A 26,746-nucleotide genomic window follows, 5' to 3' on the forward strand; every position below is an offset into this window, starting at 1 on the left:
TCTTCCTCCCCTGGGTCCTGACCAGCCTCAGAGGGCAGTGCCAAGCTGTGCCCACTCAGGCATTCTCCTGGCCCTCGGGCTGCTCCGAGCACTTCCAAGGAACACTCTCTCAAGGGATCCTCTCTGGGGCCTCCGGGTTGCCTCTGCCTGCGGGGCTGTGAACTCACAGACCTCTAGCGATCAGGCAGATGAGGGCAAAGGAAGAAGTGGGCGACTCAGGAAGGGCCAGGGTGTGGTGGCCTGCGGGGTGCATTTCCCAGGGAAGGAACTCCAGCAGACTCTGCCCTGCAGCTCCTGGACCCTTTGACTTTTCCACAGCAGCCAGTATCCGCATTTTATGCACAGGTGCTCAGTTTAGAATTACCAATGCACTGTGCAGGCAGAATAGAATGCGGTGGTAGACAGACTTAGCAGGCATCGGCCAGCGACCTGCTCCGTTGTCTTTTCTGGGCTTCTCTGCTGGGCCACTTGTTTACTTGAGGGAAAATTTTGAGTGCAAGAAACAGGGAAAGCCAGTGCGTGCTGGCTGGGATTGCCAGGCATTTTGTGAGCATGCCTGGAAATTCACGTTAACAGGCTGACAGTCTGGAGACACAGGCTCCATTTCCCTGTGACTGCTTTGGCTTTGTCCTTGGGCTGATTTCAGCAGTTGTTAGGAGTTCTAGGCTGCATGCCTTTGTCTAATAGACAGAGGGAACAGAAACTCTCTTCTCGAAGCTCTTTCAGAAGAGTAGGCAAGAATCAGCTCAGAAAACCCTGGAAATTGCTCCTTATGTCTCCTTGGTCTACGTTGGGTCTTGTGTCCTTTCTTGAGCCAATCAGACAAGATGGGTGGGATTGCCCTTCCACAAAGCAAGCTTAAGCCTTGGAGATGAGTGGTTCGTGGTTCTGTGAGGCTCCTATGTGCACCTGTTTGTGTGTGTGTGTATACATGTTTATATGCATGTACTTGAACAAAATCTTGGTTTCTTTCAGAGTCAGAGAGAGAGAGAGAGAGAGAGAGAGAGAGAGAGAGAGAGAGGTCTTCCATCTGCTGATTTACTTCCCAGATGGCTGCAATGGCTGGAGCTGGGCTGACCCAAAGCCAGGAGCCAGGAACTTCCTCCAGGTCTCCCAGGCGGGTATAGAGGCCCAAGGACTTGGGCCATCTTTCGCTGCTTTCTCAGGCCAGGGAGCTGGGTCAGAATTGGAACAGCCAGGACTCAATCAGCGCAGAGCCAGCCACAGCGCCGGCCCCAATCTTGGTTTCTTTAGGAAACGTGAAGAGGTATGTGGATGCTGGGAAGTTAACCAATGATGCCTGTTATAATGTACCTTGTAATTTATAAAGCTGCCTCTTCCAAGGTCTGGTGTTGTGACAGATAACTCTGTGCTCCTTCCTGCCCGGGCAACTGCAGAACTTGACGTTGCTCTTAGATCCTCGTATCGTTGCCTGTCTGTATTTCCTTGTGAGGGCGTAGAGGCAAACTGAGTCCCTAGAGCAACTTTGGCATAGGTGTTAGACCTGGACTTGACCTCCCTGAAAGCAAGCATAACATTTCCGCGTCCATTTTCCTGGTTTGTAACATGGTGAGAGTATTAACTACCTTTCAAGAGAGTAAACTCAAAGCATTGGCACAGTTCTTGGGGGTACAGTGTTAAAGAAACGGTAGCTATTATTATGTTCATGGCTTCATGCCTGAAGGTAGACAGTCAAACTCTATACACTCTGAAGTACAGCAGTATAGTGCACATTCTTAAATCGTTACTGTTTTCTGCACCTACTGGACATCTAAAAGGCAGCAAAGTGTGTGGTATACAGGGTTGGGAGATGGAGAGTCTTTTCCACTGAAGGCAAGCCGTTGGGAGCTGGAGGAGTTGACTTCCTGGCTCTTTTTCTTTAAGCACAGTTTATTGTTGTTTTCACTTTGCTCCTGAACCAGGCAGTAGAAAGAAGTGCATCGTCAACATCTGGCTGCAAGAGGAGTCAAGCAAAGAATTGAGGTCTTGGCTCTTTATGCACCTTTCTCCGCCAGAGGCCAGTTCTGGGAGGTGAGCACCACCCTGTTCAACCTCCTGCGTCTCAAAGGTCTATGAAATCGGAGACAAGGACTTGAAGGTTGCGGTTGTTCTTAGGATTTTTAATAAGGGCATCATACATGGGCGCAGCGCCTTGCAGTTTACAAAGTGCTTTCACGTTTTATGAAACACGGGGCGTTAAGATCTGAGATTCTGAATCGCTGGGTTTCACTCACTGTTCATCTCTAATCCCAGTCTGAGTGCTGGGTGCATTATAGGTGAGAAAATATGGGAGTGAGGATTAAAATAACCCCTGCAGGGTAGATCTGGAAATTGTCATCCTAATTTTCCTTTCACAGTGGAAGAAACCAAGGCTCAGAGAGACTGCTTCTCGCTTGTGGCCACCTGCCTAGTGAGTGCTGGGATGCGGGAGCCCGTTCTGTTTTCCAGCACAGACTTTGGGGTGGGGAGGTATGGGGGATTTCTAACAAGTAGGTTAGTTCGTGATGATAAGAACCAGGTTCTGGGGGCAGGAGAGGGTATCCAACCCACTCTGTGAGAGAAGAGAAATTTTGCAGTGACCCACATTGGGTGGAACTTTCTATTCACTCTGGTTGCTCACCAGCCTTCACAGAGAAGGGGCCGTGGGCAGCAGAAGGGAAACACCAGCGGGTACCAACAGCACAGAGAAGAGTTTTCACTTATTGGGCAGTCACCAGGTGTCAGACTAGCTGGTTTACCAACACTGTCTTTCATACTCACCGTCAGAGAAGGTGCAGTTAGTTTGCAAACCAGGAAGTAAGAGATTTAAAGGAGTGAAATGACGTTTTCACTCTCCAGCTGATTCCCAAAGGAACTGTCCCATGATCAGAATAGTTCAGGAAAGCTAGTCAGTGAGCAGACGGCAGTTGTAAGGCAAGGAGAGACCCCTCCTCTTGTAGGCCTAACCCTCACACTCGCACTGAGGGCCGCAGGGGGCGGGTGCTGCTGCTTGTTCCCAAGCCTCAGGTTCTCCAGGAGGGAAAGGCAAGCCTCACCAATGCATCTAGTGTGCCGGGCAGCCGGGGAGGTGCCTCTGCCCTCGGGGGCCTCAGGAGGAAGCGTGGGGGGGGGGGGGCGTTTCAGCTGGGAGCCCCTGTTCAGCTCCGAGCCCTCACGCACCAGATGCCTGCACGAGTGTTTGTTTAGTTTAAGAACCAAGATTAGTGCCCAGCAGCGGTAACAGTAGGCATGTAAGCGGCTTGGGAACGTTATTCAGACTCCAGGCAGGAGTGGAACTGAGCAGAAGGTGGTTCTGTGCACAGGTGCCTTCTGCATGAAGCCGAGGCTGCAGATGCCGAGGCTGGCCAGACTGTCTTGTCTGCAGATCCGGGCAGGGGCAGACTTGCGGACCCAAGATCGAAAGGCCTTTGGGTGGAAGAACAGTCCATTCCTGATGGAGTATGGGCTTTTTTCTTTGTAATGATCTCTAGGGACCAGAAGAATTTTGCACTTTTTTTTTCATAGGTGGGAGCAATCCCCCTAGACCAATGCTTCTCAAACTTGAGTGACCTTGAGTGGTCTTGCCAAGGTCAGTAGGCCTGGGGTTGTGCCTGAGATGCTGTCTCCAAGACATGTACTCCCAGGGCCCCGCTCTGTCACATTGCTGGTCTGCAGGCCATGCTTTGAGTAGCAAAAACCTGAAACCTGCTCCCCCCCGCCCCCCATGGCCTGATCTGCTTTTGTGGAAGGCATTGGGTCCTATTCAGCCATGCCTCCTACCCGGTCACCGTGTTGTCTGTAGTGGCGCTTTCTTCTCTCCAGGGATCTTGGGGAGTCTTAGAAGATAATGCTGGAGGGTTTATGTTGGTCTCTGCATTTAATCAGTGAAAAATCTTGTCTTGCTTCTGAGGCATCTTTAGGGCAAGATGACAGCAGTATCTGCCATGCCTGATCAAGGCCTGCGCAATTCCATATTGCCACAGCACGTCGCCTTATGTAGTAAGTCCTAGCACAGAACACCTGAAAGTCCAATCACAGATGATGGGCTTATGTGTTACATTCACTGAGTTGATAATGCTCAGCTTCTTAAAGATGAATGGATTACAGAGCAGATGTGTGAAAGGAACTACGTCCAGGCACTGGAGTTAGCTGTCATCAGGTAGAGCTTGTCATTTGAGTCCTTTGGCTTAAAAGACAATCACAGAAATTGTATTTATTGATTGATTTTTATAGATCATTATTGTTTTACTATTTGAGAGGCAGAGGCGAGTGAGTCCATCTGTCTCTGTATCTCTCTCTATCTCTATCACACACACACAGCTCCCATCTGCAGGTTCACTCCCAAATACCCACAACAGCTGGGGCTGGGCCAGTCAGAAACCAAGGGTTGGGATCTTCGCCTTGGTCTCTCATGTGGGTGGCAGGAACCCAATTACTTCAGCTATACCTGCTGCATCCCAGGGTGTGCATTAGGAGGAGACTGGAGCCTGGACCCACACCCAGGGATCCTGATATGGGAAAAGGATGTCTTAAAAACCAGGCCCAATGCCTGCCTGAATTTCAGAAATGTAGATACAAGTTTCAGGGGGCGGGCATTGTGGTCCAGTAGGCTCAGCTGCAGCTTGAAATGCCTGCACCCTTTATCAGAGTGCCCGTTTGTCTCGGATACTCTGCTTCTGTTCCAGCTGTCTGTTCATGTGAGCATCTCAGCAGATGATGGTGAAGTACTTGAGTTCCTGCCACCCCAATGGAAAAAACAGATGGGGTTCTTGGCTCCTGGTTTCAGCCTGGCCCAGCCCTGGCTGTTGCAACCATTTGAGGAGTGAACCAGCTGATGAAGATCTCTCTCTATCTATCTCTCCCTCTCTGTTACTCTGCCTTTTGAATAAATAAATAAATAAATCTTCCCAGAAAAGCAACTTTAGTTTTGATGTATTTTCTCTTTCAGGCTACGCCAAATGGTTTCTTTAAGAAAGGACGTAAAGGCTCAAAGTTCATTCAGACTTAAACTTGAACGTGATTTCAGGGAGATAGAAGCTTCATATCACAGTCACAATATGCTCTTATATACCCTAGTTCTTTGTTCAGGGCAGTGCATTCTGGGCCGGGGAGGGGCTTTCTCATTCCATTGCCTGAGCCACTGGCAGTCAGTTTCTCGTGAAGAGATTATCATGTAACAGAGACCATGTGATCTTCCAAAATTCTTTCTAGTAGGTAGGAAGACTGTCTCACGTAATGTCTCTAATTTCTTCACGTATTTTTGTAGGTCACATTCCAGCCCTAAAACATTCCTTGGACCTGTCAACAACTGTGATTGGAGCAGAAACTAATCTTTTCATCAGATTTACTGATGAAGGCTTGGAGAAATCCATGCTGTTAAGAGGGTTTTGTTGAAATGGTATTTAACTTCATCAGATTTGGCTGATAACGTCTTTCACTCATGATCTGACCGACTTAGAAATCACCTAGTCCACTGTCTTGGGTATTTTAATTATTATTTATTTCAGAGGTAGAGTTACAGACACAGAGAGGGAAAAACAGAGAGAGAGAGGTCTCCTATCTGCTGATTCACTCCCCAAATGACTGCAATGGCCAGAGCTGAGCTGATCTGAAGCCAGGAGCCAGGAGCTTCTTCCAGGTCTCCCACTTGGGTGCAGGGGCCCAAGGACTTGGGCCATCTTCTGCTGTTTCCCAGGCCACAGCAGAGAGCTGGATCGGAAGTGGAGTAGCTGGAACTCGAACTGGTGCCCATAAGGGATGCCGACACTGCAGACAGTGGCTTACCCTGCTACGCCACAGTGCTGGCCCCCACCTTCTTGTTTTTGTTGGAGTAGAAATGCCCAGGGAGGGGGATGACAGGGGTTACTGAAGGTCCCATGGGTCTGTCTTTGGACTGCAGTCCTGGGCTGCTCTGGATCTCCCACAGGGCCTTTCTGTGCTGGTTTGTGCACTGATGCGGCGGCTTTGAAGCCCAAGGAAGCAGATTTTCCTCTGTTCTTGGTGGGAGCCAGGGTACTCTGATACCCCTCTGTGTTAGTCAGCTTTTCATTACTACCATGAATACCCGAGGTAACTGACTTTATGACGAGAGAAGGTTTATGAAGTTCCATAGCTTTGGAGGTTCAAGTCCAAAGCCAAGTGGCCCCATTGATCTGGCCTCTGATGAGGGCTGCAGATGGCAACCGTAGAGCACCTGTGGAGGAAGGGTCATGTGCTGAGCCAGGAAGTGGAGACATTGGTTCCAAGTCAGGCTTTCACAACAACCCTCTTATTTTTTTTTTTTTTTAAAGATTTATTTATTTATGCCAGCGCCGCGGCTCACTAGGCTAATCCTCCGCCTTGCGGCGCCGGCACACCGGGTTCTAGTCCCGGTCGGGGCACTGATCCTGTCCCGGTTGCCCCTCTTCCAGGCCAGCTCTCTGCATGGCCAGGGAGTGCAGTGGAGGATGGCCCAAGTGCTTGGGCCCTGCACCCCATGGGAGACCAGGAGAAGCACCTGGCTCCTGCCATCGGATCAGCGCGATACGCAGGTCGCAGCGCGCCTACCGCGGTGGCCATTGGAGGGTGAACCAACGGCAAAAGGAAGACCTTTCTCTCTGTCTCTCTCTCTCACTATCCACTCTGCCTGTCAAAAAAAAAATTAAAAAAAAAAGATTTATTTATTTATTTGAAAGGCAGAGTTATACAGAGAGAGAAGGAGAGGCAGAGTGGGGGAGAGAGAGAGAGAGAGAGAGAGAGAGAGAGAGAGAGGTCTTCCATCCACTGGTTCACTCCCCAAATGGCTGCAATGGCTAGAGCTGTACTGATCTGAAGCCAGGAGCAGGAGCTTCTTCTGGGTCTCCCATATGGGTGCAGGGGCCCAAGGTTTGGGCCATCTTCCACTGCTTTCCCAGGCCATAGCAGACAGCTGAACTGGAAGAAGAACAGCTGGGACTCCATCTGGCACTCATGTGGGATGTTGTCACTACGAGCAGTGGCTTTACCCACTATTCCACAGCGCCAGCCCCACAACAACCCTCTTATGAGAACTGCCTTCCAAGGAAGCACCTCCAGTGGCCTTAGCACCTCATCAGGCCCCACCTCCTATCACTTTCCATTACTGCCAGCCTTGGAACCTTTAACAGGCCTTTAACATATGGGACTTGAGGGAACCTCCAAAGGCCAACCTAATATCCAAACCATAGCACCTTCACGGCACTGCCGCATCGACCAGGCGTTGGCTCCTAGAGAGTTGCAGTGGGCTCCTGGATGCTCCAGGGACACAGTGGCTTGGAGGGAGCCCAGGTTCTGCAGCCAGTTGGCCTGTGTCATGTCCTGCTCTGCCCTGTATGAACTGAGTGGCTTTGGGAAATTACTGAGTAGCTCAGCGCTTCAGTTTTTTCGGATGCTAAAAGGATCACTGTGAGGAGTGAATTTATGGAAAGTGATCAGGACGAGCAGTGGGGACACTTGGTGGATTAGGGGAGGGTTTGCAGGCTGTGGTAAAATCAGTGTTCTAAGTCATGGTAGAAACATTCAGTGACATAGACTTGAATTAGAAGAAGAGAGCGAATCAGGGCACATTGTACCAGTGAGGGGTTGTCAGGAGCCCCTCGGACTCCTTATGGTGTCCTTTGGGTTTCAGCTATGTGTGTGTGCAAGCGGGTAATGGCTCATGACATGAAATGTGTTTCTCGCTGGAGGCTGTGGCCGAAAGAGTTTGGAAGCCCCTGCTCCCGGGATTGGGGTGGGCAAGTCCGTTTTTCTCATAGTCTTGCTGCAGGTGGGAATGCACGGGGTGAGCTCCGGCTGAAGCTAAATGTGCTTGCTTTGCAGAGGGAGACCAAAGGGCAGTTTCTTATCGACCACATCTGCAACTACTACAGCTTGCTGGAGAAGGACTACTTTGGCATTCGCTATGTGGACCCGGAGAAGCAGAGGGTAAGCGCTGTCTGTCTGCACCTGTAGTTGGGGAGTGATCCAGGCTGGGAGCCACTGCAGGGGTTCCCGCCAGAGCCCTCGAGGTGCCTTTGCTTGTATAGACTATTGGCCCCATGCAACTGAGTGGCTGGTGGGTGTGTGAGTGGAATAGGCCAGTGCCATCCCCACTGAACCGGGTGGAACAGAAGAAGGGAGTTTATTTTAGGCCTTTCTGGAAAGGTTTGGTGTGAAGAGAGAATGTTCCTGTGCCCCTTGAGTCCAGGGTTTGCAAAGTTCCTCAACGGTGGCTACACAAAGTCTCCTTATAGAGAAACTCCCTCGTCCCTTCCTGGATGGCAGAGAGGGTGGCAGGGGAGCAAGTCCTTAATGGGTACAGGATTTTTGGTTGGTGGGGGCAATGAAAATGTTTGAGACTTGATACTGGTGGCGGTTGCACAGAAGTGTACACTTTAAAATGGTTCATTTTATGTTATGTGAATTTCACCTCAATTTTTAAAAAATAAGCTTGTAAGGGTTAAGTCACTTGGGAGGCTTCTCTTTGGGCAACGACAGCCCCCACTGCATTTTCACTCTGGGACACACCTGTCCTTTCTTCTGTCCGTTGGCGAGCAAGAGTGAGCTGGGGATTCTCGTCTTCTGACCTGGTGTTCTACCCTGTGTGTGTGTTCAGGCATGGGGTATACCACACTCACGGTATACACCCAGAAGACCTCTGGGAACCCCCGGCCCAGAGCCTGGGGTTTCCTGTTCCTGCAGACTTGCTGTGGGTCCCAGCTGTGGCCTAGGGGGCTTTGTGGAAGGGGTCACCTGGGAGGAGCCGGGGAGGGGGAGGGGACCCTCTGCCTCTTTAATTGGCTCCCCTTCTCCCCACTGGCTCGTGGTTTCCTGTCTGTCTCCTCTCCCCTCCCCTCGGCTCCACCTGGCTCTTGGGTATTTGCAAGCCCAACTGCAGGAGGAGATGTTCACAGGGTGTGTTTCTGTAAAGGATGAAGAAGCTTAAGGAATAGCGCTCAGGTTTCTTCTGCAACATGGAGAATCTCACTCAGCTCTTGGGGCCCTGTGGGAAGGATACAGTGAGGTGGCTCAGAGGAAGGAGGCTTTGGTCTCCAGTGGCACTGCAGTTACCTGTAATGGGACACACGTTCTCCCAGGGCAGTGGTGAAGATGCAGGGCTGACCTGGGGGCAGGGAGTGGCTTTGTGTGGATTTACTAATGGGGAACAGTGGGTTCCAGACCCTAGAGCAAAATCACCTTGGATGCTTGTTAAAAGTCCTTGGCATGGACCTGTTGCAGACTTCCTAGATCAGGCTCCCCGGGTCCAGGGCCAGGACGTTCCTATTCTAACTTTGATGTGGCCAACCCACCTGTGGTCTGGAGGCCGTGAGGTGAAGACATCATAGATGTAGCCTCTTCGGGCTCACGGAGGTCCTGCACTTGGATGGAGAGGCAAACAGGCTCTAAGAAGTTGTTCCTCCACAGTTAGCCGTGGAGTGAGTGTGCGAGTTCAGGGTGATGGCTCAAAGTCATGGACTCTGAGAACAATGAGGGGGTTTTAAAAGTTTTTAGAAAAACGGAATTAACAGGTGAGTTGATTTTGGTGCAACAATTTGTAAAATCCAGGTGCCGGTGTTGTGGCATAGTGGGTAAAGCCACTGCCCATGATGCCAGCATCCCATATGGGCATCAGTTCATGTCCAGGCTGCTCCACTTCTGGTCCAGCTCTCTGCTAATGGCCTGGGAAAAGCAGGGGAAGATGCTCAAATGCTTGGGCCCCTGCCACCCAAGTCAGAGACCTGGATAAAGCTTCAGACTCCTGGCTTTGGCCTGGCCTGGCCCTAGCTGTTTCAGCCATTTAGGGAGAAAACCAGCAGATAGAAGATCTCTCTCTCTCTCTCTCTCTCTCTCTCTGACTCTCCCTGTCTCTCTTTACTTCTGACTTCCAAATCAATAAATAAATCTTTGAAAATCATTTTTTGAAATCCGTGTATAGTTTTTTCACAAAATGTATTCTATGAACTTTTAAAAAAACTTATTTATTAAACATTTATTTATATATTCAAAGGTCAGTATTACAGAGAGAGAGAAAGGTTAAAAGATAGTGTGATAGAGACAAAGAGATCAAGATCTTCTGGGGCCGGCACCTTGGCTCACTTGGTTGGATTAACTGCAGTGGATGCCTGCAGTGCCGGCATCCCATATGGGTGCCGGGTTCTAGTCCCAGTCACTCCTCTTCCAGTCCAGCTCTCTGCTGTGGCCCGGGAGGGCAGTGGAGGATGGGCCAAGTGTTTGGGCTCCTGCACCCACATGGGAGACCAGGAGGAAGCACTTGGCTCCTGGCTTCAGATCGGCACAACGCCGGCCGTAGCGGCCATTTGGGGAGTGAACCAACGGAAGGAAGACCTTTCTCTCTGTCTCTCTCTCTCTCACTGTCTATAACTCTACATGTCAAAAAAAAAAAAAAATCTTCTAGCGGCTGGTTCACTCCCCAAATGGCTACAGTGGCCAGGCCAAAGCCAGGAGCCAGGAGCTTCCTCTGGGTCTCCCACATGGATGCAGGAGCTCAAGCATGTGGGCCATCTTCAATGCTTCCCCATGTGCACCAACAGGGTTAGGAATAGATTCCGTGACTCCAACCAGTGCCCACATAGGATGCCAGGGTTATAGGCAGTGGCTTTACCCACTATGCCACAATGCTGGTCCAGAGTTACTTTATTTGTTTGAAAGGCAGAGTGACACAGAAAAGGGGTGGGGGGAGACAGAGAGAGAGATCTTTCATTCACTAGTTCACTCCCCAAATGGCTGTGGTGGTTGGTAAGCCAGGAGCCAGGAACTCTATCAGGGTCTCCCCCATGGGTGGCAGGGGTCCATGTACTTGGATTATCTTCCAGTGCCTTCCCTGGCACATGAGCAGGGAGCTGGATTGGAAGCAGAGCAGCTGGGACTCCAACTGCTGCTCTGATATGGGATCTATTGTTGGATCCCACTGTGCCACAGTTCCAGCCCTCTGTGAACTTACTGAAGATGCCTCTTGGACTTGGATTGCAAAAGTGTTTTGCACCAAAATAAACTTTAAATTTCATTTTTCATGAACTTTTTGAAGTACCCTCATGTATTAGTCACCACCCCTTATTCCTGTACAGAACTCCACTGCACAACTCTGAATTACAAACAGCTGGCCTTTGGGGTCATTCCACCTGCCATCGGTTGAGCATCTGTTGTATAGGACTTTTATTCATTGCAGTCTCCAGTCTTCCCTAAAGCCCTACAGTGAAGGGGGAAACCGAGGGATGGAGGGAGTCAGGGGCTTCTCTGAGGCTACATGGGAAAGTAGCTTCTGTCTAGGTTGCAGAGTAATTGGCTGCACAAAATTGCATTGGCTTTAAAAATGTTTTATTTATTTGTTTGAAAGGGTGGGGGTGATGGAGAGGGGGAGAGAGAGAGAATGAGAATATTAGCATTCCCACCCATTGGTTCATTTCCCAGATGTCTGCAATGGTTAGTGCCTAAAGCCAGGAGCCAGGAATTCAGTCTAAGTCTCTCACGTGAGAGGGAGTTACCACCTGATGCTTCCCAGGTCTGCATTAGCCGAAAACCAGACTCAAGAGCTAAAGCTGAATATCAAACCCAGGGTATAGGTATCCCATTGCGAGGCTAACTGCCCATTCCTGCATAGACTTTGAACTCAGAAAGCTATGAATTAAAAATCCATTCTTTGCCGGTTGGTAAGCTGTGTGATCTGGATGTCTTCTGTGTCTGTCTGGATGGGATAAGACAGATAACCCCCTCTGGAGGGTCGATGTGAGAATTAGAGATGAGGTATATAAATGCTTAGTACTTTGTGTATAATGAGTGAATGGTGTATTACTTTCATTAATTATTGTTACTTTATTAAGATTATTATATATTGGGTACAGGTGAGGCAGTTGCATGAAGGAATATAACCATGATTAGGACTCTAAAATCTAGCAGTTTATAACCATTTCTTTTAAATGCAGTATGACAGGTATAATCTTTGCAGCGAGAAGGCAGAAAACAAACCTTGGATAATTAGAAAAATGGGCTCAAAGTTGTGAAGACATGTTAGTATGGAACTTTTTTTTTTTTAAAGATTTATTTTATTTATTTGAAAGACGAGTTACAGAGAGATGTAGAGCCAGAGAGAGAGGCCTTCCATCTGCTGGTTCACTCCCCAAATGACTGCAATGGCCAGAGCCGAGCTGATCCAAAGCCAGGAGCCAGGAGCTTCTTCCGGGTCTCCCACGTGGGTGCAGAGGCCCAAGCACTTGGGCCATCTTCTGCTGCTTTCCCAGGCCACAGCAGAGAGCTAGATTGGAAGTGGAGCAGCCGGGACTCAAACTGGCACCCATATGGGATGCCGGCACTGCAGGCTAGGGCTTTAACCCGCTGTGCTACAGTGCCAGCCCTGGTATGGGACTTTTAAGCATAGATAAACTGACTGACCAGCATATTTTTCTTTTGAATAGCTTCTGTACTTCCTCTGTACTCTTTCTCAGTGGCAAATGAAAGCAATAAATTATTTAGGTAGACAGCTAATCCGCAAAGAAAAGCCAAGAGAGTTAGAGAAACAAGTAGGATTTACCTCTGCTGTGGGGCTGGTGGTTTGCTCACACCTGTTCGTAGCTCCATTTACAGTAAGCCATTGTGGAATATTAAATATTTAGCACTGTTCCATTTGCAATGCCATATGCTTGGCAAGATGCCTCATGACCCAAATGTTCTGAACGTGGTGAGGACTGAGCCAGTAGATGGTCGCTAGCTTTCGCTGTTTTAATGGCAAGGTCCCAGACTTCCCATGATTACTTTATTGGCCATAGGGAAAGACAGATTGGCTACCTGTCAATAAAAATCCTCCCAAATTTCCATCCCATTCATGTTCTCAGGAACTCATGTAATCTTAGTTGCCTAAGATTAAGGAAAAAAATGAGTGATGTTCTCTCCATTTTAATGATAGAGAACATTGGGACCAAAGTTTGGAAGTCTTGGAAGAAGTAACTCCAGGAAGAAAAGGTAGTTTTGATCCAGGCTAAAGTTTCTTTTCCTTTTAATCTAGCATATCCTTTCCTCCACTTAGCTCAGGTGTTTGGGTAACTTCTCTTGGGAAAGATGAAGTTTTGGAGTAACTAGTGGATTTCACACTTCCGGTTTCTGTGGTGGTGGTTTGAGATGGCCATTGTCCTGGATGTGCCTTCTTGCTCTTCTGCCTCTTTGCCAAGGTCCCACTCAGGAGGTCACCCCCAGTTCCTTAGAGCTAAGGAAGTACGCCCTTCTCCAGCCCAATCGAGGGAAGAACTGTTCCAGAACTTGGTTGTCAGTGGGCGGTTTATAGTCTGGAGAGAGGTTGTGCTTTTGCTTTTAGCTTCTCCATTTCTAAGCATATCTGTTGAATCTAATTTACATGGCGTGACTGACTTATCTACAAGGCAAAAGGAAATTGGGAAATTCACAGCTCTAGGGTACACTTTTCAAGGGCTCTGTGGTTGGTCACTGGATGCCATAAGTTTAGCAAGCACCAGAAGGTTTGACCTGTTCCTTGGTGGGAGCATGAGCTGGCAAACCATAGAAGCAAGTTCATGCTGAACACCGACTCTCCTCCAGACCAGTAAAATTGCAGTTCTGAGTTTTGTTTTTAGAAGTTTATTGTTTACTATTTTTAAGAGGGGGAAGGGCGAGGAAAAGAGAGAGAGAGAAAGAGAGAGACAGAGAGACAGAGAGAGACAGAGAGACAAACTCCCATCAACTTGGTTTATTTTCCAAATGCCCACAAAGGCTGGGACTGGGTCAGACTGAAGCTGGGAGCTAGGAACTCAATCGAGGTCTCCCACATGGTTCCAGGAACCCAATTACTTGAGGCATCACTGCTGCTTCCCAGGTTGTCCATTAGCAGGAAGCTGGAGTCAGGAGTCAGATCCAGGCCCTCTGGTACTGGCTGCAGGGGTCCCCATTGGCATCTTAACTGCCGGGCCCTGGCGTCTACTCCCATCCCTGAGGTTTAAAAGCAGGTGGTCAGAGGGAACCAGAGAGAGAATTTTATTCACAATGGGGAAAGAACTCGACTGTTAGAGCAGTTTGCTTTTTGTAGAGGCACCTTGAGGAGGACCTAGAATTGAATAAAAACTGGACCAGGCATTTGAGGTTTCACTCTGGGGATGGTGCCAGGAAGCCAGACAGCGTTATGCCCCGCCAGCTGCTCCCGGCTCTGAGAGGCTGCTTCCTGCTCCTTGGGATAATTGCCTCGCAGATGCTCCTCACGGGGACCAGGAGTGGGCCCTAGGATTCAGGGCAGCTCAGAAGGGTTGCACTGCGACCTCTACTCACTGGCCATGAATCTGCTTAATGAGGCCTCTTTTTTTAATAAGTATCAAGATGTATTAAAAACAAAGACTTCTGTGTGCCTGTGTTTAGGGGCCGTGCACAGGTAACTGTGGGAAAGGACTTTGGACACTCGAGTTTCAAGGAAGATAGCACTATCCTAACAGCTTTTTTTTTTTTTTTTAAGATTTTATTTATTTATTTGAGAGGTAGAGTTACAGACAGTGAGAGGGAGAGACAGAAAGAGGTCTTCCATCCACTGGTTTACTCCCCAAATGGCCACAATGGCTGGAGTTGTGCTGATCTGAAGCCAGGAGCCAGGAGCTTCCTCTGGGTCTTCCTATGTGGGTGCAGGGGCCCAAAGACTTGGGCCATTTTCTACTAGTTTCCCAGGCCATAGCAGAGAGTTGGATGGGAAGAGAAGCAGCTGGGACTAGCACGAGCACCCATATGGGTGCCTCAGGAGGAGGATTAACCTACTGTGCCACAGCTGCGGCCCCTCCTAACAGCTTTAAGACAGGATGCAGGGGGCGTGAGTGGCTAGCATTGTGGCACAGCAGGTTGAACAACTGCCTGCAGTGTGGTTATTCCTATGAGCTCCAGTTTGAGTCCTGGTTGCTCCACTGGGGATTCAGCCCCTTGCTAATCTGCCTGAGAAAGCCACGGAAGATGACCACACATGTGAGACCCCACCCAGCCTCGGCTGTCACAGCCATTTGGAAAGTGAACTGGCAGACGGAAGATACCACTGTCTCTCTGTTTCTGTCTCTCCCCTTCTCTCTGTCACTCTGCCTTTCAAATAAATAAATAAGTCTTTAAAAAAAAAAGACATGATGTGTTATTTAGTGGTTCCATTGAGACACATGCTATCAACATGGCTCAGTTTGGGGAAGTTGTCAATTCCTTCAGCAGAAAGCACTGTCTACATGTCTACAGCTGATAGGAGCTTACGATCTGGAAGTCGCCAGCAAACTGGGTTGTCACAGTTCTAGCGGGAGACGAGGCAAATGCATGAGCTGGTTTTGTTGTTGGGCCAGAAGGCAGTCATCAGAATACACTGGACTGGGAAAAGACCATTTTGTCCGTGTCTGAAGACAGATCTCCACGGTGGGAATGGGTCCCCTGTTTGTGATGGGAACGGCCTGTGAGGAATCCATTAGGGAGATAAGGGTTAGGGTGATCCTTGGAGAGGGAGAAACTTGCTGAAGCATCCAAGAATGCTGGTGAGAGACCAGCAACTTTGGAAGTTTCCAGATAGCTTTAAAGACAACTAAGTCGAGCTGGGATGAAGAATGGAATGTAACTACAGGTTGGGCATCCCTAATCCAAAAATATGAAACCGGAAATGCTCTGAAGTCCTGAACTTTTCAAGGACTGAGCTGGTTGTTACAAATGGAAAATTCCACACCATGAAGCTTTGTTTCTTGCACAGAATTGTTAAAACTATTGTATAAAGTTACCTTCAGGCTGTCTGTCTAAGATAGATATGAAACATAAATGGATGTCATGTTTAAACTTGGGTCCCATCCCCAAGATAAAGAGACCTTATCATGTGACTGTTACAAGTATGACTACATGTGACTGCAAATATGAAACACTGGCAGTCCCAAGCATTTCAGATAAAGGATGTACAGCCTGTGCGATGTATGACTTGGAGACCTCATCAGACTTTTCTCACAGTTCAGTTGTAATTGTGTGTTACAGGCATGAAGTGTAATAACAAGGAGCTACTTACCTACTGTATGCAACAAGCCTCCCCATAATTTTGGAGTTTAACAATAGCAGTCTTTTTTCAATGTCAAAGGATTCTGTGGGTCAAGAGTTTGAGCAGGGCTCAGCTGGGTGGTTCTTCTACTCCACAAGGCACTGACTGGAGTTGCTCTATGTTGCTCAGCTGATGGCTGGGCCAGTCTGGAGGGTCCAAGACATCTTCACTTGTATGTCTGGTGTCTGGATGAGGATGGCTGATGGGTGGGGCTCCGGAGCCTCTCTGGAAGCCATTTCAGGGCCTTTCTAGCAGGTGTTTGGACTTCTCACCATGACCACTTAGGGTTCCGAGTGAGAGTGATCCACTTACCAAAATAAATTTAATGGGAAAGTGTGCAGGTTTTGTGAAAGAAGCAATACATTTTGAACAGCTTGAGTTTCGGGTGTCTGTGAAATGCCAAGGTCGAGATGTTCAGTGTAGAGTTGAAAATGTGGATCTGAAGCTTATCAAAGATATTTAGGTCACAGATGGAGATTTGGGACCCAGTGAGGTCTTTTATTACTTCAGTGCCCCGGGGATAGATTGCAAAGCTAAGGGAATGAGTGAAGAAGAGGGGAGAATCTGAAAGGCTAAGCAGCATCCATATTTTAAAGGATGATCTAGAAGGAGAAACCAGGAGACTGACAAGCAGAGAAGGAAGAGTGAGCAAAAGGATGCAAGCCAGGATGGTTACAGACTTCGTAAGAGGGAATGGACTAGTTACTTCATGCAGGGAGGGAAGAGCTGAGGCCGCGACTGCTCAGGTGCTCGGAGTCTGACACTGGGAAAATCAAGTCAGCCCTGTACCTGCCACCGGCTGATTGTGTAACTTCTAGCTGTTCTTTACCTTCTGTGCCTCAATTTCGTCATCTGTGAAATGGGGATGCGAGTACTGCCTATGCTGTGGATTGTTGTTTAAATGAATTAATCCACACTAGTGATTTAGGTAACTGAGCTTTTCACTATTTTGTGCTTTAAAGGGTTTGTGGCAACTAGGGGATTTCTGACCATAAAACAGTTTGGTGACAGCAGTTAAATCTATTTGGCATGCCAACAAATGCTGCCTAGTGGTAGATTCTGGTGTAATGAATTTGAAGAAATCTCATCATTTCCTTTGCCATTACATTTTAGTATCCTAGTATACTCTGCAATAGACAGCAATAAATGGTTTTACAACCTATTGCATTTTCAGATGGTGACTTTTTTTTTCTTGAATGTCCATTAGGATTCTTCAATCTGGAGTAGGGGCTGGCATGTGTCAGAATGGCCCTCTGCCTGTTTGTATAAATAAAGATTTATTGGAACACAGTAACTTCATTTACATATTGTCTGCTTTCGTGCTCCAGTCGCAGAGTTGAGTAGTTGGATAGAGACCACGTGCAGGGACTGGTGCTGTGGTGCAGTGGGTTAAGCCATGGCCCTCAGCGTCAGCATCCCATATAGGTGCCGTTTCAAGTCCTGGTGGCTCCACTTCCAATCAGCTCCCTGCTAATGTATCTGGGAAAGCAGTGGAGGATGACCCAAGTCCTTGGGCCCCTGTGCCCACGTAGGAGACTCAGAAGAAATTCCTGGCTCTGTGCTTTTGGCCTGGCCTAGCCCCAGCAGATGGAAGATCTCTGTCTTTATCACTCCTTCTCTCACTCTGTAACTCTGCTTTCAATTGAAAAAAAAAAAAAAAAAAAAAAGGACCATATGGATTACAAAGTCTAAAATATTTACCGTCTTGTCTTGTGAAGGGAAGGGAGGTTGGTGAGTGGATGAATGGATGCCTATGCTTCCTTAGCCTTCTGCCCCTCCTCAGTTTTGTCCAATGTTTCTTCTCTGTCACTTCTATTTTGTCCATCTCTGAGACCACAGAATATGAGAGCAGTCACGGCTAAAGGGGAAAAAAACACTGCAGGTAATGAAAGTTTTCTTACTTTCAAATGCACAATAACTTCTGAGTGTTTCTGACCTACAGGTGTGTTGGTGTTAGTGCCATTGTTGTTGTTTTGTTGTAGGTTTTATTGAAACCAAAGTGGAGTCCATTGCCACAGGTAGCTCCACCTCGGCCTGGCAGTCCAGAGCCACTGCTGCATAAATAAGGCTGCATAAATTCAGGTGGACTCTTCTCTTCCCCAGCAGAGACCAAAGGGCCTGGAAATGGTATCAGTTGGTCACAAAATGCAGAGCTGAGTTGCTCTCTGGCTTTTGCCGTTGGATATGAAGAGCAGGCTGCCTTTTTAGAGTCATAACGGTAACTGGTCAGATTTTGGATCTGGCTACCATTGAGGGAAAAATAGTCTCCTGTTTGGGGAGGTGCACGTGTTCTTGTTTAAAGCCCCAAGGCTTAGTTAGCACATCTTCTGGGCTACAGATTGCTCTGCTTTAGGGCATCAAAGGTTTTGAGAAAGACAACAGCACAGGTGTGTAATTGATTCTGTAGTCATAGGCTGAGTCAATTCCAGCAGAAGCCAAATACTTGAAGATAACTAAGTGTTATATTGTTTACTTTTGGAATCAATTTTTTTTGGTCTCAGTAACTACCAAATTAAACATCAGTCTTCTCAGTCACAAATCACCACCTCACGCCCAACGTCCACTTCCTCAGACAGGCCACGCCGCCTCAAGCCCAATGTCCACTTCCTCAGGCCACGCCGCCTCACGCCCAACGTCCACTTCCTCAGACAGGCCACGCCGCCTCACGCCCAACGTCCACTTCCTCAGACAGGCCACACCGCCTCACGCCCAACGTCCACTTCCTCAGACAAGCCACACCGCCTCACGCCCAACGTCCATTTCCTCAGACAGGCCACGCCGCCTCACGCCCAACGTCCATTTCCTCAGACAGGCCACGCCGCCTCACGCCCAACGTCCATTTCCTCAAACAGGCCACAGTTAGAGTATCCGGAAGGTGGGCCCCACTGCTGGGATGGGATAGAGGAGAATGGATTGGCACACATTCAGGAGGAAGCATTTATTGACAATGTCCTCATCCCTCAGGTTCATAGCTCCTGGGCTCTTGGGGCCGAATAATCTGAGGAATCCCCACATCTGCCCCCACTCCTTCCATTAAAATTTCAGATAAGGAAGTCAGAATGCAGAGGGTTTAGGAATTTCTCTCTGCTTTTTTAAAAAAAAAATTATTTATTTGAAAGTCAGAGTTATACAGAGAGAGAAGGAGAGGCAGAGAGAGAGAGAGAGAGTGGTCTTCCATCTGCTGGTCTACTCCCCAGTTGGCTGCAATGGCCAGAGCTGCACTGATCAGGAGCCAGGAGCTTCTTCTGGGTCTCCTACATGGGTACAGGGACCCAAGGACTTGGGCCATCTTCTGCTTTCCCAGGCCATAGCAGAGAACTGAATGGGAAGTGGAGCAGCCAGGACTCGAACCATATGGGATGCGGGTGCTTCAGGCCAGGGCTTTAGCCCACTGTACCACAGTGCCGGCCCCTCTTTCTTTGTCTCTGTCTGTCATTGTCCCTCTCAAATAAATAACTGAATAAAAATCATATCAAGAAGCCGGCACCGTGGCTTAACAGGCTAATCCTCCGCCTTGCGGTGCCGGCACACCGGGTTCTAGTCCCGGTTGGGGCGCCGGATTCTATCCCGGTTGCCCCTCTTCCAGGCCAGTTCTCTGCTATGGCCCGGGAAGGCAGTGGAGGATGGCCCAAGTCCTTGGGCCCTGCACCCCATGGGAGACCAGGAGAAGCACCTGGCTCCTGCCTTCAGATCAGTGCAGTGCGCCGGCCGCAGCGCGGCGGCCATTGGAGGGTGAACCAATGGCAAAGGAAGACCTTTCTCTCTGTCTCTCTCTCACTATCCACTCTGCCTGTCAAAAAAAAAAAAATTAAAAAAAAATCATATCAAGAGATGCATCCTCTGGTTCATCTTACTCTCTTAGTCCGTTTTCTGTTGCTGTAATAGGATACTGAAGACTGTGTAATTTATAAAGGAAAGAGGATTACTTTAGCTTACGGCTCTGGAGGTGGTAGGGTCTGACATTGACCATAGCAGATCTGACATTGACCATAGCAGGTAAGGGCCATGTGCTGCCTCAACTCAGCAAAAAAACAACAAGGAAAGTGGAGCAGAGCAGAAGAGACAAGATGGGGTGGGGAGGTTGCTTCGTAACAGCGCACTCCTGAGGTGACTCATGTGGGCCCTGGAGAGCAAGACTTAACCGAGTTTCACAAGACAGGCATGGACCCCTCCTGATGACTCCTGAGGGCCCCACCTCCCGACACCACCACAGTGGCCATCAGATGTCCACGTGAGCGTCAGAGGGGCGCAAAAACCATACAGCATTCCCTAAGCTCATTTTGTAGTCAACAGTTGGGTCTTCACCTCCAAAGCCCTTGGGATTTTCATTCTAGATGAGAGGTGAGAAAATGCAACCAGCCACAAATTCAGAAGTTTTGTTGATGACTTTTATTCCTTCTCTGAGGGAATATCTACTTCCAGTAAGGAAACAGGCTTTAAAAAAAAAAAGTTGGTAACCTCAGTAGCCACTAAAATGAAAATAGCAGTGCAACAAGTGCACTAAGCCTTCTATCTAGTTACCAAGCCCACTATATCATGGTTGTTACTTGTCCACACAAGTGCGGTCCATTTGTACCTCCAGTGAGAGCAGGAGTTGTGGGTGTAGCCCAGATGCAGCTTCCTTGGCTGATGCATCACTGAGATTGGGAGAATGAGGAAAGACAGGAGAGAGGAGAAGGGGGTGTAGAGAGGCGGAGGACCAACAGCTGGTGTCGTAACTGTCCGGGTGAAGGATCTCCTCCAGGGGAGCAGAAGGGAGAGGGAGGTGGGAAGGGAGTGTGGAGGACTCTCCCCCAGCCAGTGTGAAGAAGGTGGTGGCAGCCAGTGCGTACTGAGCCCCACTGACCACTGTGCTCAGTCCCCAGGGCTTCCCCATGAATTAACCCACGTAGCCCTCATGAGAATGCTGGAAGCAAGGAAACCAAAGAACTCGCTTGAGGTCTCTCACACAGCTGATCTGTGTCAGGGAGAGGAGCGGAGCCCAGGGCTGCTAGATCCCAAGATCAGCCCTGGGCTCAGCATCTGCTTAGCATCTGCCCTGTCACATAGGAAACTATTTCTCTTGACTGCAGATGACATGAGATCCACCTGCATCCTCTGAGTAGCGCTTAGCTTTCTTTTTTTTTTTTAAATTGATTTTTAGTTATTGATGTAATGCACCAATACATGGAAAAAGGTTAAAGTTAGAATAAGTTTAAAGGTTAAAGTTAAACACTGTGTTGTTTTTAACTTTATAGGTTGTAGAAAGTATAATTGTACATTGTAGAATGTCAGTTCTGCATTATAGCAATGTCAGAGTTTTCCTTTAACCAGCACTCCTTAATTCACACCCCATCCCTGTTATCCACTTCCACGGGTATCATTTCAGATTTTAAAAAATACAATTTGAGGCCGGCGCCATGGCTCACTAGGCTAATCCTCTGCCTTGCGGCGCCGGCACACCGGGTTCTAGTCCCGGTTGGGGCACCGATCCTGTCCCGGTTGCCCCTCTTCCAGTCCAGCTCTCTGCTGTGGCTAGGGAGTGCAGTGGAGGATGGCCCAAGTTCTTGGGTCCTGCACCCCCTGGGAGACCAGGAGAAGCACCTGGTTCCTGCCATCGGATCAGCGCGGTGCGCCAGCCGCAGCACGCCTACCGTGGCTGCCATTGGAGGGTGAACCAACGGCAAAGGAAGACCTTTCTCTCTGTCTCTCTCTCACTGTCCACTCTGCCTGTCAAAAAAAAAAAATACAATTTGTTCTTATTTATTTATTTTTATTTTTTTAGGTAACTTTTTTTTTAAGATTTTATTTATTTATTTGAGAGGTAGAGTTACAAACAGTGAGAGGGAGAGACAGAGAGAAAAGCCTTCCTTCTCTTGGTTCACTCCCCAAGATGGCCTCAATGGCCAGAGCTGTGCTGATCCAAAGCCAGGAGCCAGGTCCTTCTTCCAGGTCTTCCATGTGGGTGCAGGGGCCCAAGGACTTGGGCCATCTTCTACTGCTTTTCCAGGCCATAGCAGAGCGCTGGATTGGAAGAGGGGCAGCCAGGACTAGAACTGGCACCCATATGGGATGCGGGCACTACAGGTGGAGGATTAACCTATTGCTCCACAGCGTCAGCCCCAGGTAACTTTTTAAAAATATTTATTTATTTATTTGGAAGTCAGAGTTACACAGAGAGAAGGAGAGGCAGAGAGAAAGAGGTCTTCCACCTGCTGGTTCACTCCCCAACTGGCCGCAATGGCCAGCTCTGTGCCAATCTGAAGCCAGGAGCCAGGAGCTTCTTCCAGGTCTCACATGCAGGTGTAGGGGCCCAAGCACTTGGGCCATCTTCTACTGCTATCCCAGGCCATAGCAGGGAGCTGGATTGGGGAAGTGGAGCAGCCGGGTCTCGAACTGGCACCCATATGGGATGCCAGCACTGCAGGCAGTGGTTTTACCTGCTACACCACAGTGCCAGCCACCATTTTGTTCTTATTTAAATATATTCTTTGAATTATAATGGTGTCTTGCACTTTTTAAAAAGAGATTTATTTGGCTGCGCCAGGACTCACTAGGCTAATCCTCTGCCTTGCGGCGCTGGCACCCTGGGATCTAGTCCTGGTCAGGGTGCCATATTCTGTCCCGGTTGCCCCTCTTCCAGTCCAGCTCTCTGCTGTGGCCCGGGAGTGCAGTGGAGGATGGCCCAAGTGCCTGGGCCCTGCACCCGCATGGGAGACCAGGAGGAAGCACCTGGCTCCTGGCTTTGGATTGGCGTGGTGCGCTGGCCTTAGCGGCCATTGGAGGGGTGAACCAACAGAAGGAAGACCCTTCTCTCTGTCTCTCTCACTAACTCTGCCTGTAAAAAAAAATTAAATTAAAAAAATTTTAAAAAGAGATTTATTTATTTTACTTGAAAGGCAGCATGACAGGGAGAGACAGAGATCTTCTATCTTTCATCTGTAACAGCCAAAGATGAGCCAGGCAGAAGCGTGGAGCCAGGAACCTCCCTCCTGGTTTCCCACGTGGATGGAACCCAAGTACCTGGGCTTTCGTCTCCTGCCTCTCAGGCTCATTAGCAGGAAGCTGGGTTGGAAGCACAGAGTAGCCAGGACTGGAACTGGCACTCTGATATGGTTGGGGGATTCCGGATGGAAGCTTAACCCATTGTGCCATGATGCCTGCCCCCTTGCAGTTTTTATTTTAAAAAGACAACATATTAGGGGCCGAAACTGTGGCACAGCGGGTTAAAGCCCTGGCCTGCAGTGCTGGCATCCCATATGGGTGCTGGTTTGGGTCCCTGCTGCTCCTCTTCTGATCCTGCTCTCTTTGGTGGCCTGGGAAAGCAGTAGAAGATGGCCCAAGTCCTTGGGCCCCTGCGCCCATGTGGGAGACCCAGAGGAAGCTCCTGGCTTTGGATCAGCTCAGCTCTGGCTGTTGCAGTCATTTGGGGAGTAAACCAGTGGATGGAAGAACTCTCTGTCTCTCCCTTTCTCTTTCTGTAACTCTGCAGTTCAAATAAATAAAATAAATCTTAAAATAAAAGACAGCACATTAATTATATGATATTAATTATATGCCAGAGTTAAAGTTTCCCAAGTTCTGTTGATTTTTGGCTCTCTTAGTATTTTAGTCATTATTTCATGGCGTCCCTCAGCCAAGAGGATATTTAACAGTTCCGTGTCTAGTAACACTTAGATCCAACTAACTTAATCAGTATATCCTAACAGCTTACCATTTGACACGTTCTACACATAGTGATGGGCATTTGGCTTAGAGGTTAAGACACTGCGTGGAATGCCCACAGTCCATATCAGAGTGCCTGGGTTCAAGTCCTAGCTCTGCTCACTATTCCAGTTTTCTGCTAGTGAGTACCCTGGGAGGCAGCAGTTATAAATCAAGTGTATAGGTCTCTGCCACACACATGGGAAACCTGGATTGAGTGTCCAGATCCTGGCTTCAGCCTGGCCCGGCATGGCCATCATGGGCATTTAGAGAGGGAACCAGTAGATGGGCAGTTTCTCTCCCTCTCTGCCTCATCAATACCTAAAATAAATAAAAATTTAAAATACACATAAAATTCCTTAAATGATAGTACTCAGTGACAAGAGAAGGCATCTCTTGTGTACTCCCGGGATCCTCTTGGACATTGCGATTCTCATTGCCGGTTCCATGCCTGTTGTTGCAAGGTGCTTGTTTTTGATCACATCAGCCACAGAAACCTTAGCTTTGCAAAAACCACGGCACCAGAAGCCCCTGGCACGATCTGCTGGGCACTCGCTGGAGTTCCCAGTTCCCACTGTGCTGACAGGTGCCTGTGAGGGCTGCAGTCTCCTTGGGGTACTTAGGTGCATAATTTCAGAATTACCTGCAGCTCTAACAGCTTTTGCATTAACCTTTCTCATCCCACAATGTGTCAAGTGTTCCACACAAAGGCCTCCTCATATCAGACTGCACGGCAGAATCACCCAGAATATGCGCAGACCACAGTTTATGTAGTCATTCCCTTAATGGTGATCATTCGTGTTCTTTCTAATGCTTTGTAACTTTATATAATTCAGCAGTGAAAATCCTCATTATGTGCCCTTCATTCACATGGGCAAACTGGGGAATAAAGGAATTGGTAGGCCATTGGCCAGTCAGGTTTGTGTGTTTTAATAAATGATAACATGAGCTTAGCCCTCTTTGAAGAAAAGATTTCCTGTAATCATTTTTTTTTTAAAGATTTATTTATTTATTTGAAAGTCAGAGTTACACAGAGAGAAGGAGAGGCAGAGAGAGAGAGAGAGAAAGAAAGAAGTCTTCCATCTGCTGGTTCACTCCCCAATTGGCTGCAACTACTAGAGCTGCACTGATTCGAAGCCAGGAGCCAGGAGCTTCCTCCAGGTCTCCCATGTGGGTGCAATGGCCCAAGGATTTGAGCCATCTTCCACTGCTTTTCCAGGCCATAGCAGAGAGCTGGATGGGAAGTGGAGCAGCCGGGACTCCAACCGGTGCCCATATGGGATGCCGGCACTGCATGCAGTAGCTTTACCCGCTATGCCATAGCACTGGCCCCCCATAATCCCTTGAAACCAGACTGTTGCTGGCTTATTTTTATTAGGGGTTTATTCCCCATGGCTGCTGGGGAAGCATAGTTGTCCTGGAAACATATGTAGTGATCACACAGTAGAAGTAGGTGACTGAGACGCATGGGGCCTGAAATGCAGGATAGGGTATGAAGAGGCCGAGAGGACAAGGACGGGAGGAACTGATGCAGAACTGCAAGGTGTATTTCTTAGGACAGTGAGAGCAAACACTGCATTTAGGGCGCAGATGGCAACTGCCTCGCAGGCACATCTTAAATGTCCCCTGCCTGTCCATGGCAGACATAGCTAATCTATAGCGCCACGGCAGGCACAGCCAGCCCTCCTGGCGCTCATTCTTTCTGAGCCTTCACTCTGTCCGGGAATCCTTCTTTTAGTCCTGGGTGGAGCACACAAAGTCAAGTGGACTTGTCTCCTGGAGTTGGAAGTTGGAGAGGTAAGTTGAAGTGAAGCAGAGAAGGGCTAGGGAGTTTGAAGGATGCCAAGGGAGAATTTGGAGAGCGTATTTGTGCTTCAGACTTTATTGGCAAAATGACTGGCGATTTCTTCTCTCTGCAGCAGTAGCAGTAGGTACTGATCTATGGCACTGATGTCCCTCCCCCCCCCCCATGTTCTAAATCATCTCTTCATTTATTTCCGGCAAAGTAATTAATTGAATCACCAAGAGCTCCTTTCATTATTTTCCTCTATGAAACCATGTATTGAAAAGATGTGATCTACTAATTAAACTGAGCTTACCAAGTAATAAAAACAGCATCAGCAAACAAGCATTTACTGGGTACTTCTCATGTGCTAGGCATTGTGTATCTTACATTTGTTAACTTTTAAATCCCCATGACAGCCCTCCAGGTGGGTACTATTGCTGTTAATTTTATGGTTTTTGGAATTGAGATACAGAGTGTTTTAAACATCTTGCACAAGGTTAGATGGCCAGTGCGTGATATAATACATTAGCTTTCCACTGTTTAATTATAAGTATGTAATTTCTAATTAGGAGATAATAAAGACTCCCAACATGAGTTGATATAATTTTGGCCAAAAGCAAAGAAATTTCTCTTTCATCTTGTCTGTGCAAAATGGTCATGGATAAGTTTATGAGTTTTTGTTGTTAGAATTTCCATAATGTTGAAACAGATAAAAGATTGCCTTTTTAAAAAATTTGAGCTACACACACAGAGTGAGAGAGAGACGGAGATCTCTCATCTGCTGGTTTATTCCCCCACATGCCTCCAATGACAGGAAGTAGGTCAAATGGAAGCTGGGAGCTAGGAACCTTATCTGGGTCTCCCATGTGGGTGGCTGGGACCCAACTACTTGAGCCATCACTTGCTGCTTTCCCTGGTGCACATTGGCAGGAAGCTGGAATGGGGAGTGGAACCGAGAATCTAGCCCAGATACAGCTGACGAGGGAGGCAGGTATCCCAACAGGTGTCTTCACTACCACACTAGACCCTGCTGCTCCCAGCCCCACTGTTTCTGAAAGCCTGCTGAGTTCTGTGATTTGACCACCCACATGTTCAGCCCCTGAGAAAATCAGGAGTATGGTCGGAGAAGTCTGGTCAGGCGGGATGTCACGAGCTGAGATGTAGGGCCCCTCTGGAATCCCACTGCTCCCCGGGATGACCTCAGACAGGGCGTTCAGCGTCCTGAGCCTCACACTTCTCCTTGGTAAGTGGAGTGGCAGTGAGGACTGAAAAAGCAAAACAGC

At 48.4% G+C, this 26,746-nt stretch overlaps 1 protein-coding gene across 3 annotated transcripts in view; it reads left to right on the forward strand.

The window, feature by feature from the left end:
* The window catches only part of FRMD3 (FERM domain containing 3), a 280,228-nt gene that overhangs the window by 136,562 nt on the left and 116,920 nt on the right, over positions 1 to 26,746 (forward strand). For all 3 annotated transcript variants that reach the window (XM_062208655.1, XM_062208654.1, XM_062208656.1), the window contains exon 2: positions 7,795 to 7,899. In XM_062208655.1, the coding sequence (XP_062064639.1) occupies positions 7,795 to 7,899 (105 nt within the window). The remainder of the gene's footprint in view (positions 1 to 7,794; positions 7,900 to 26,746) is intronic.

The sequence above is a fragment of the Lepus europaeus genome, chromosome 12 (assembly GCF_033115175.1).
Source record: "Lepus europaeus isolate LE1 chromosome 12, mLepTim1.pri, whole genome shotgun sequence".
NCBI classification, from domain to species: Eukaryota; Metazoa; Chordata; class Mammalia; order Lagomorpha; family Leporidae; genus Lepus; species Lepus europaeus.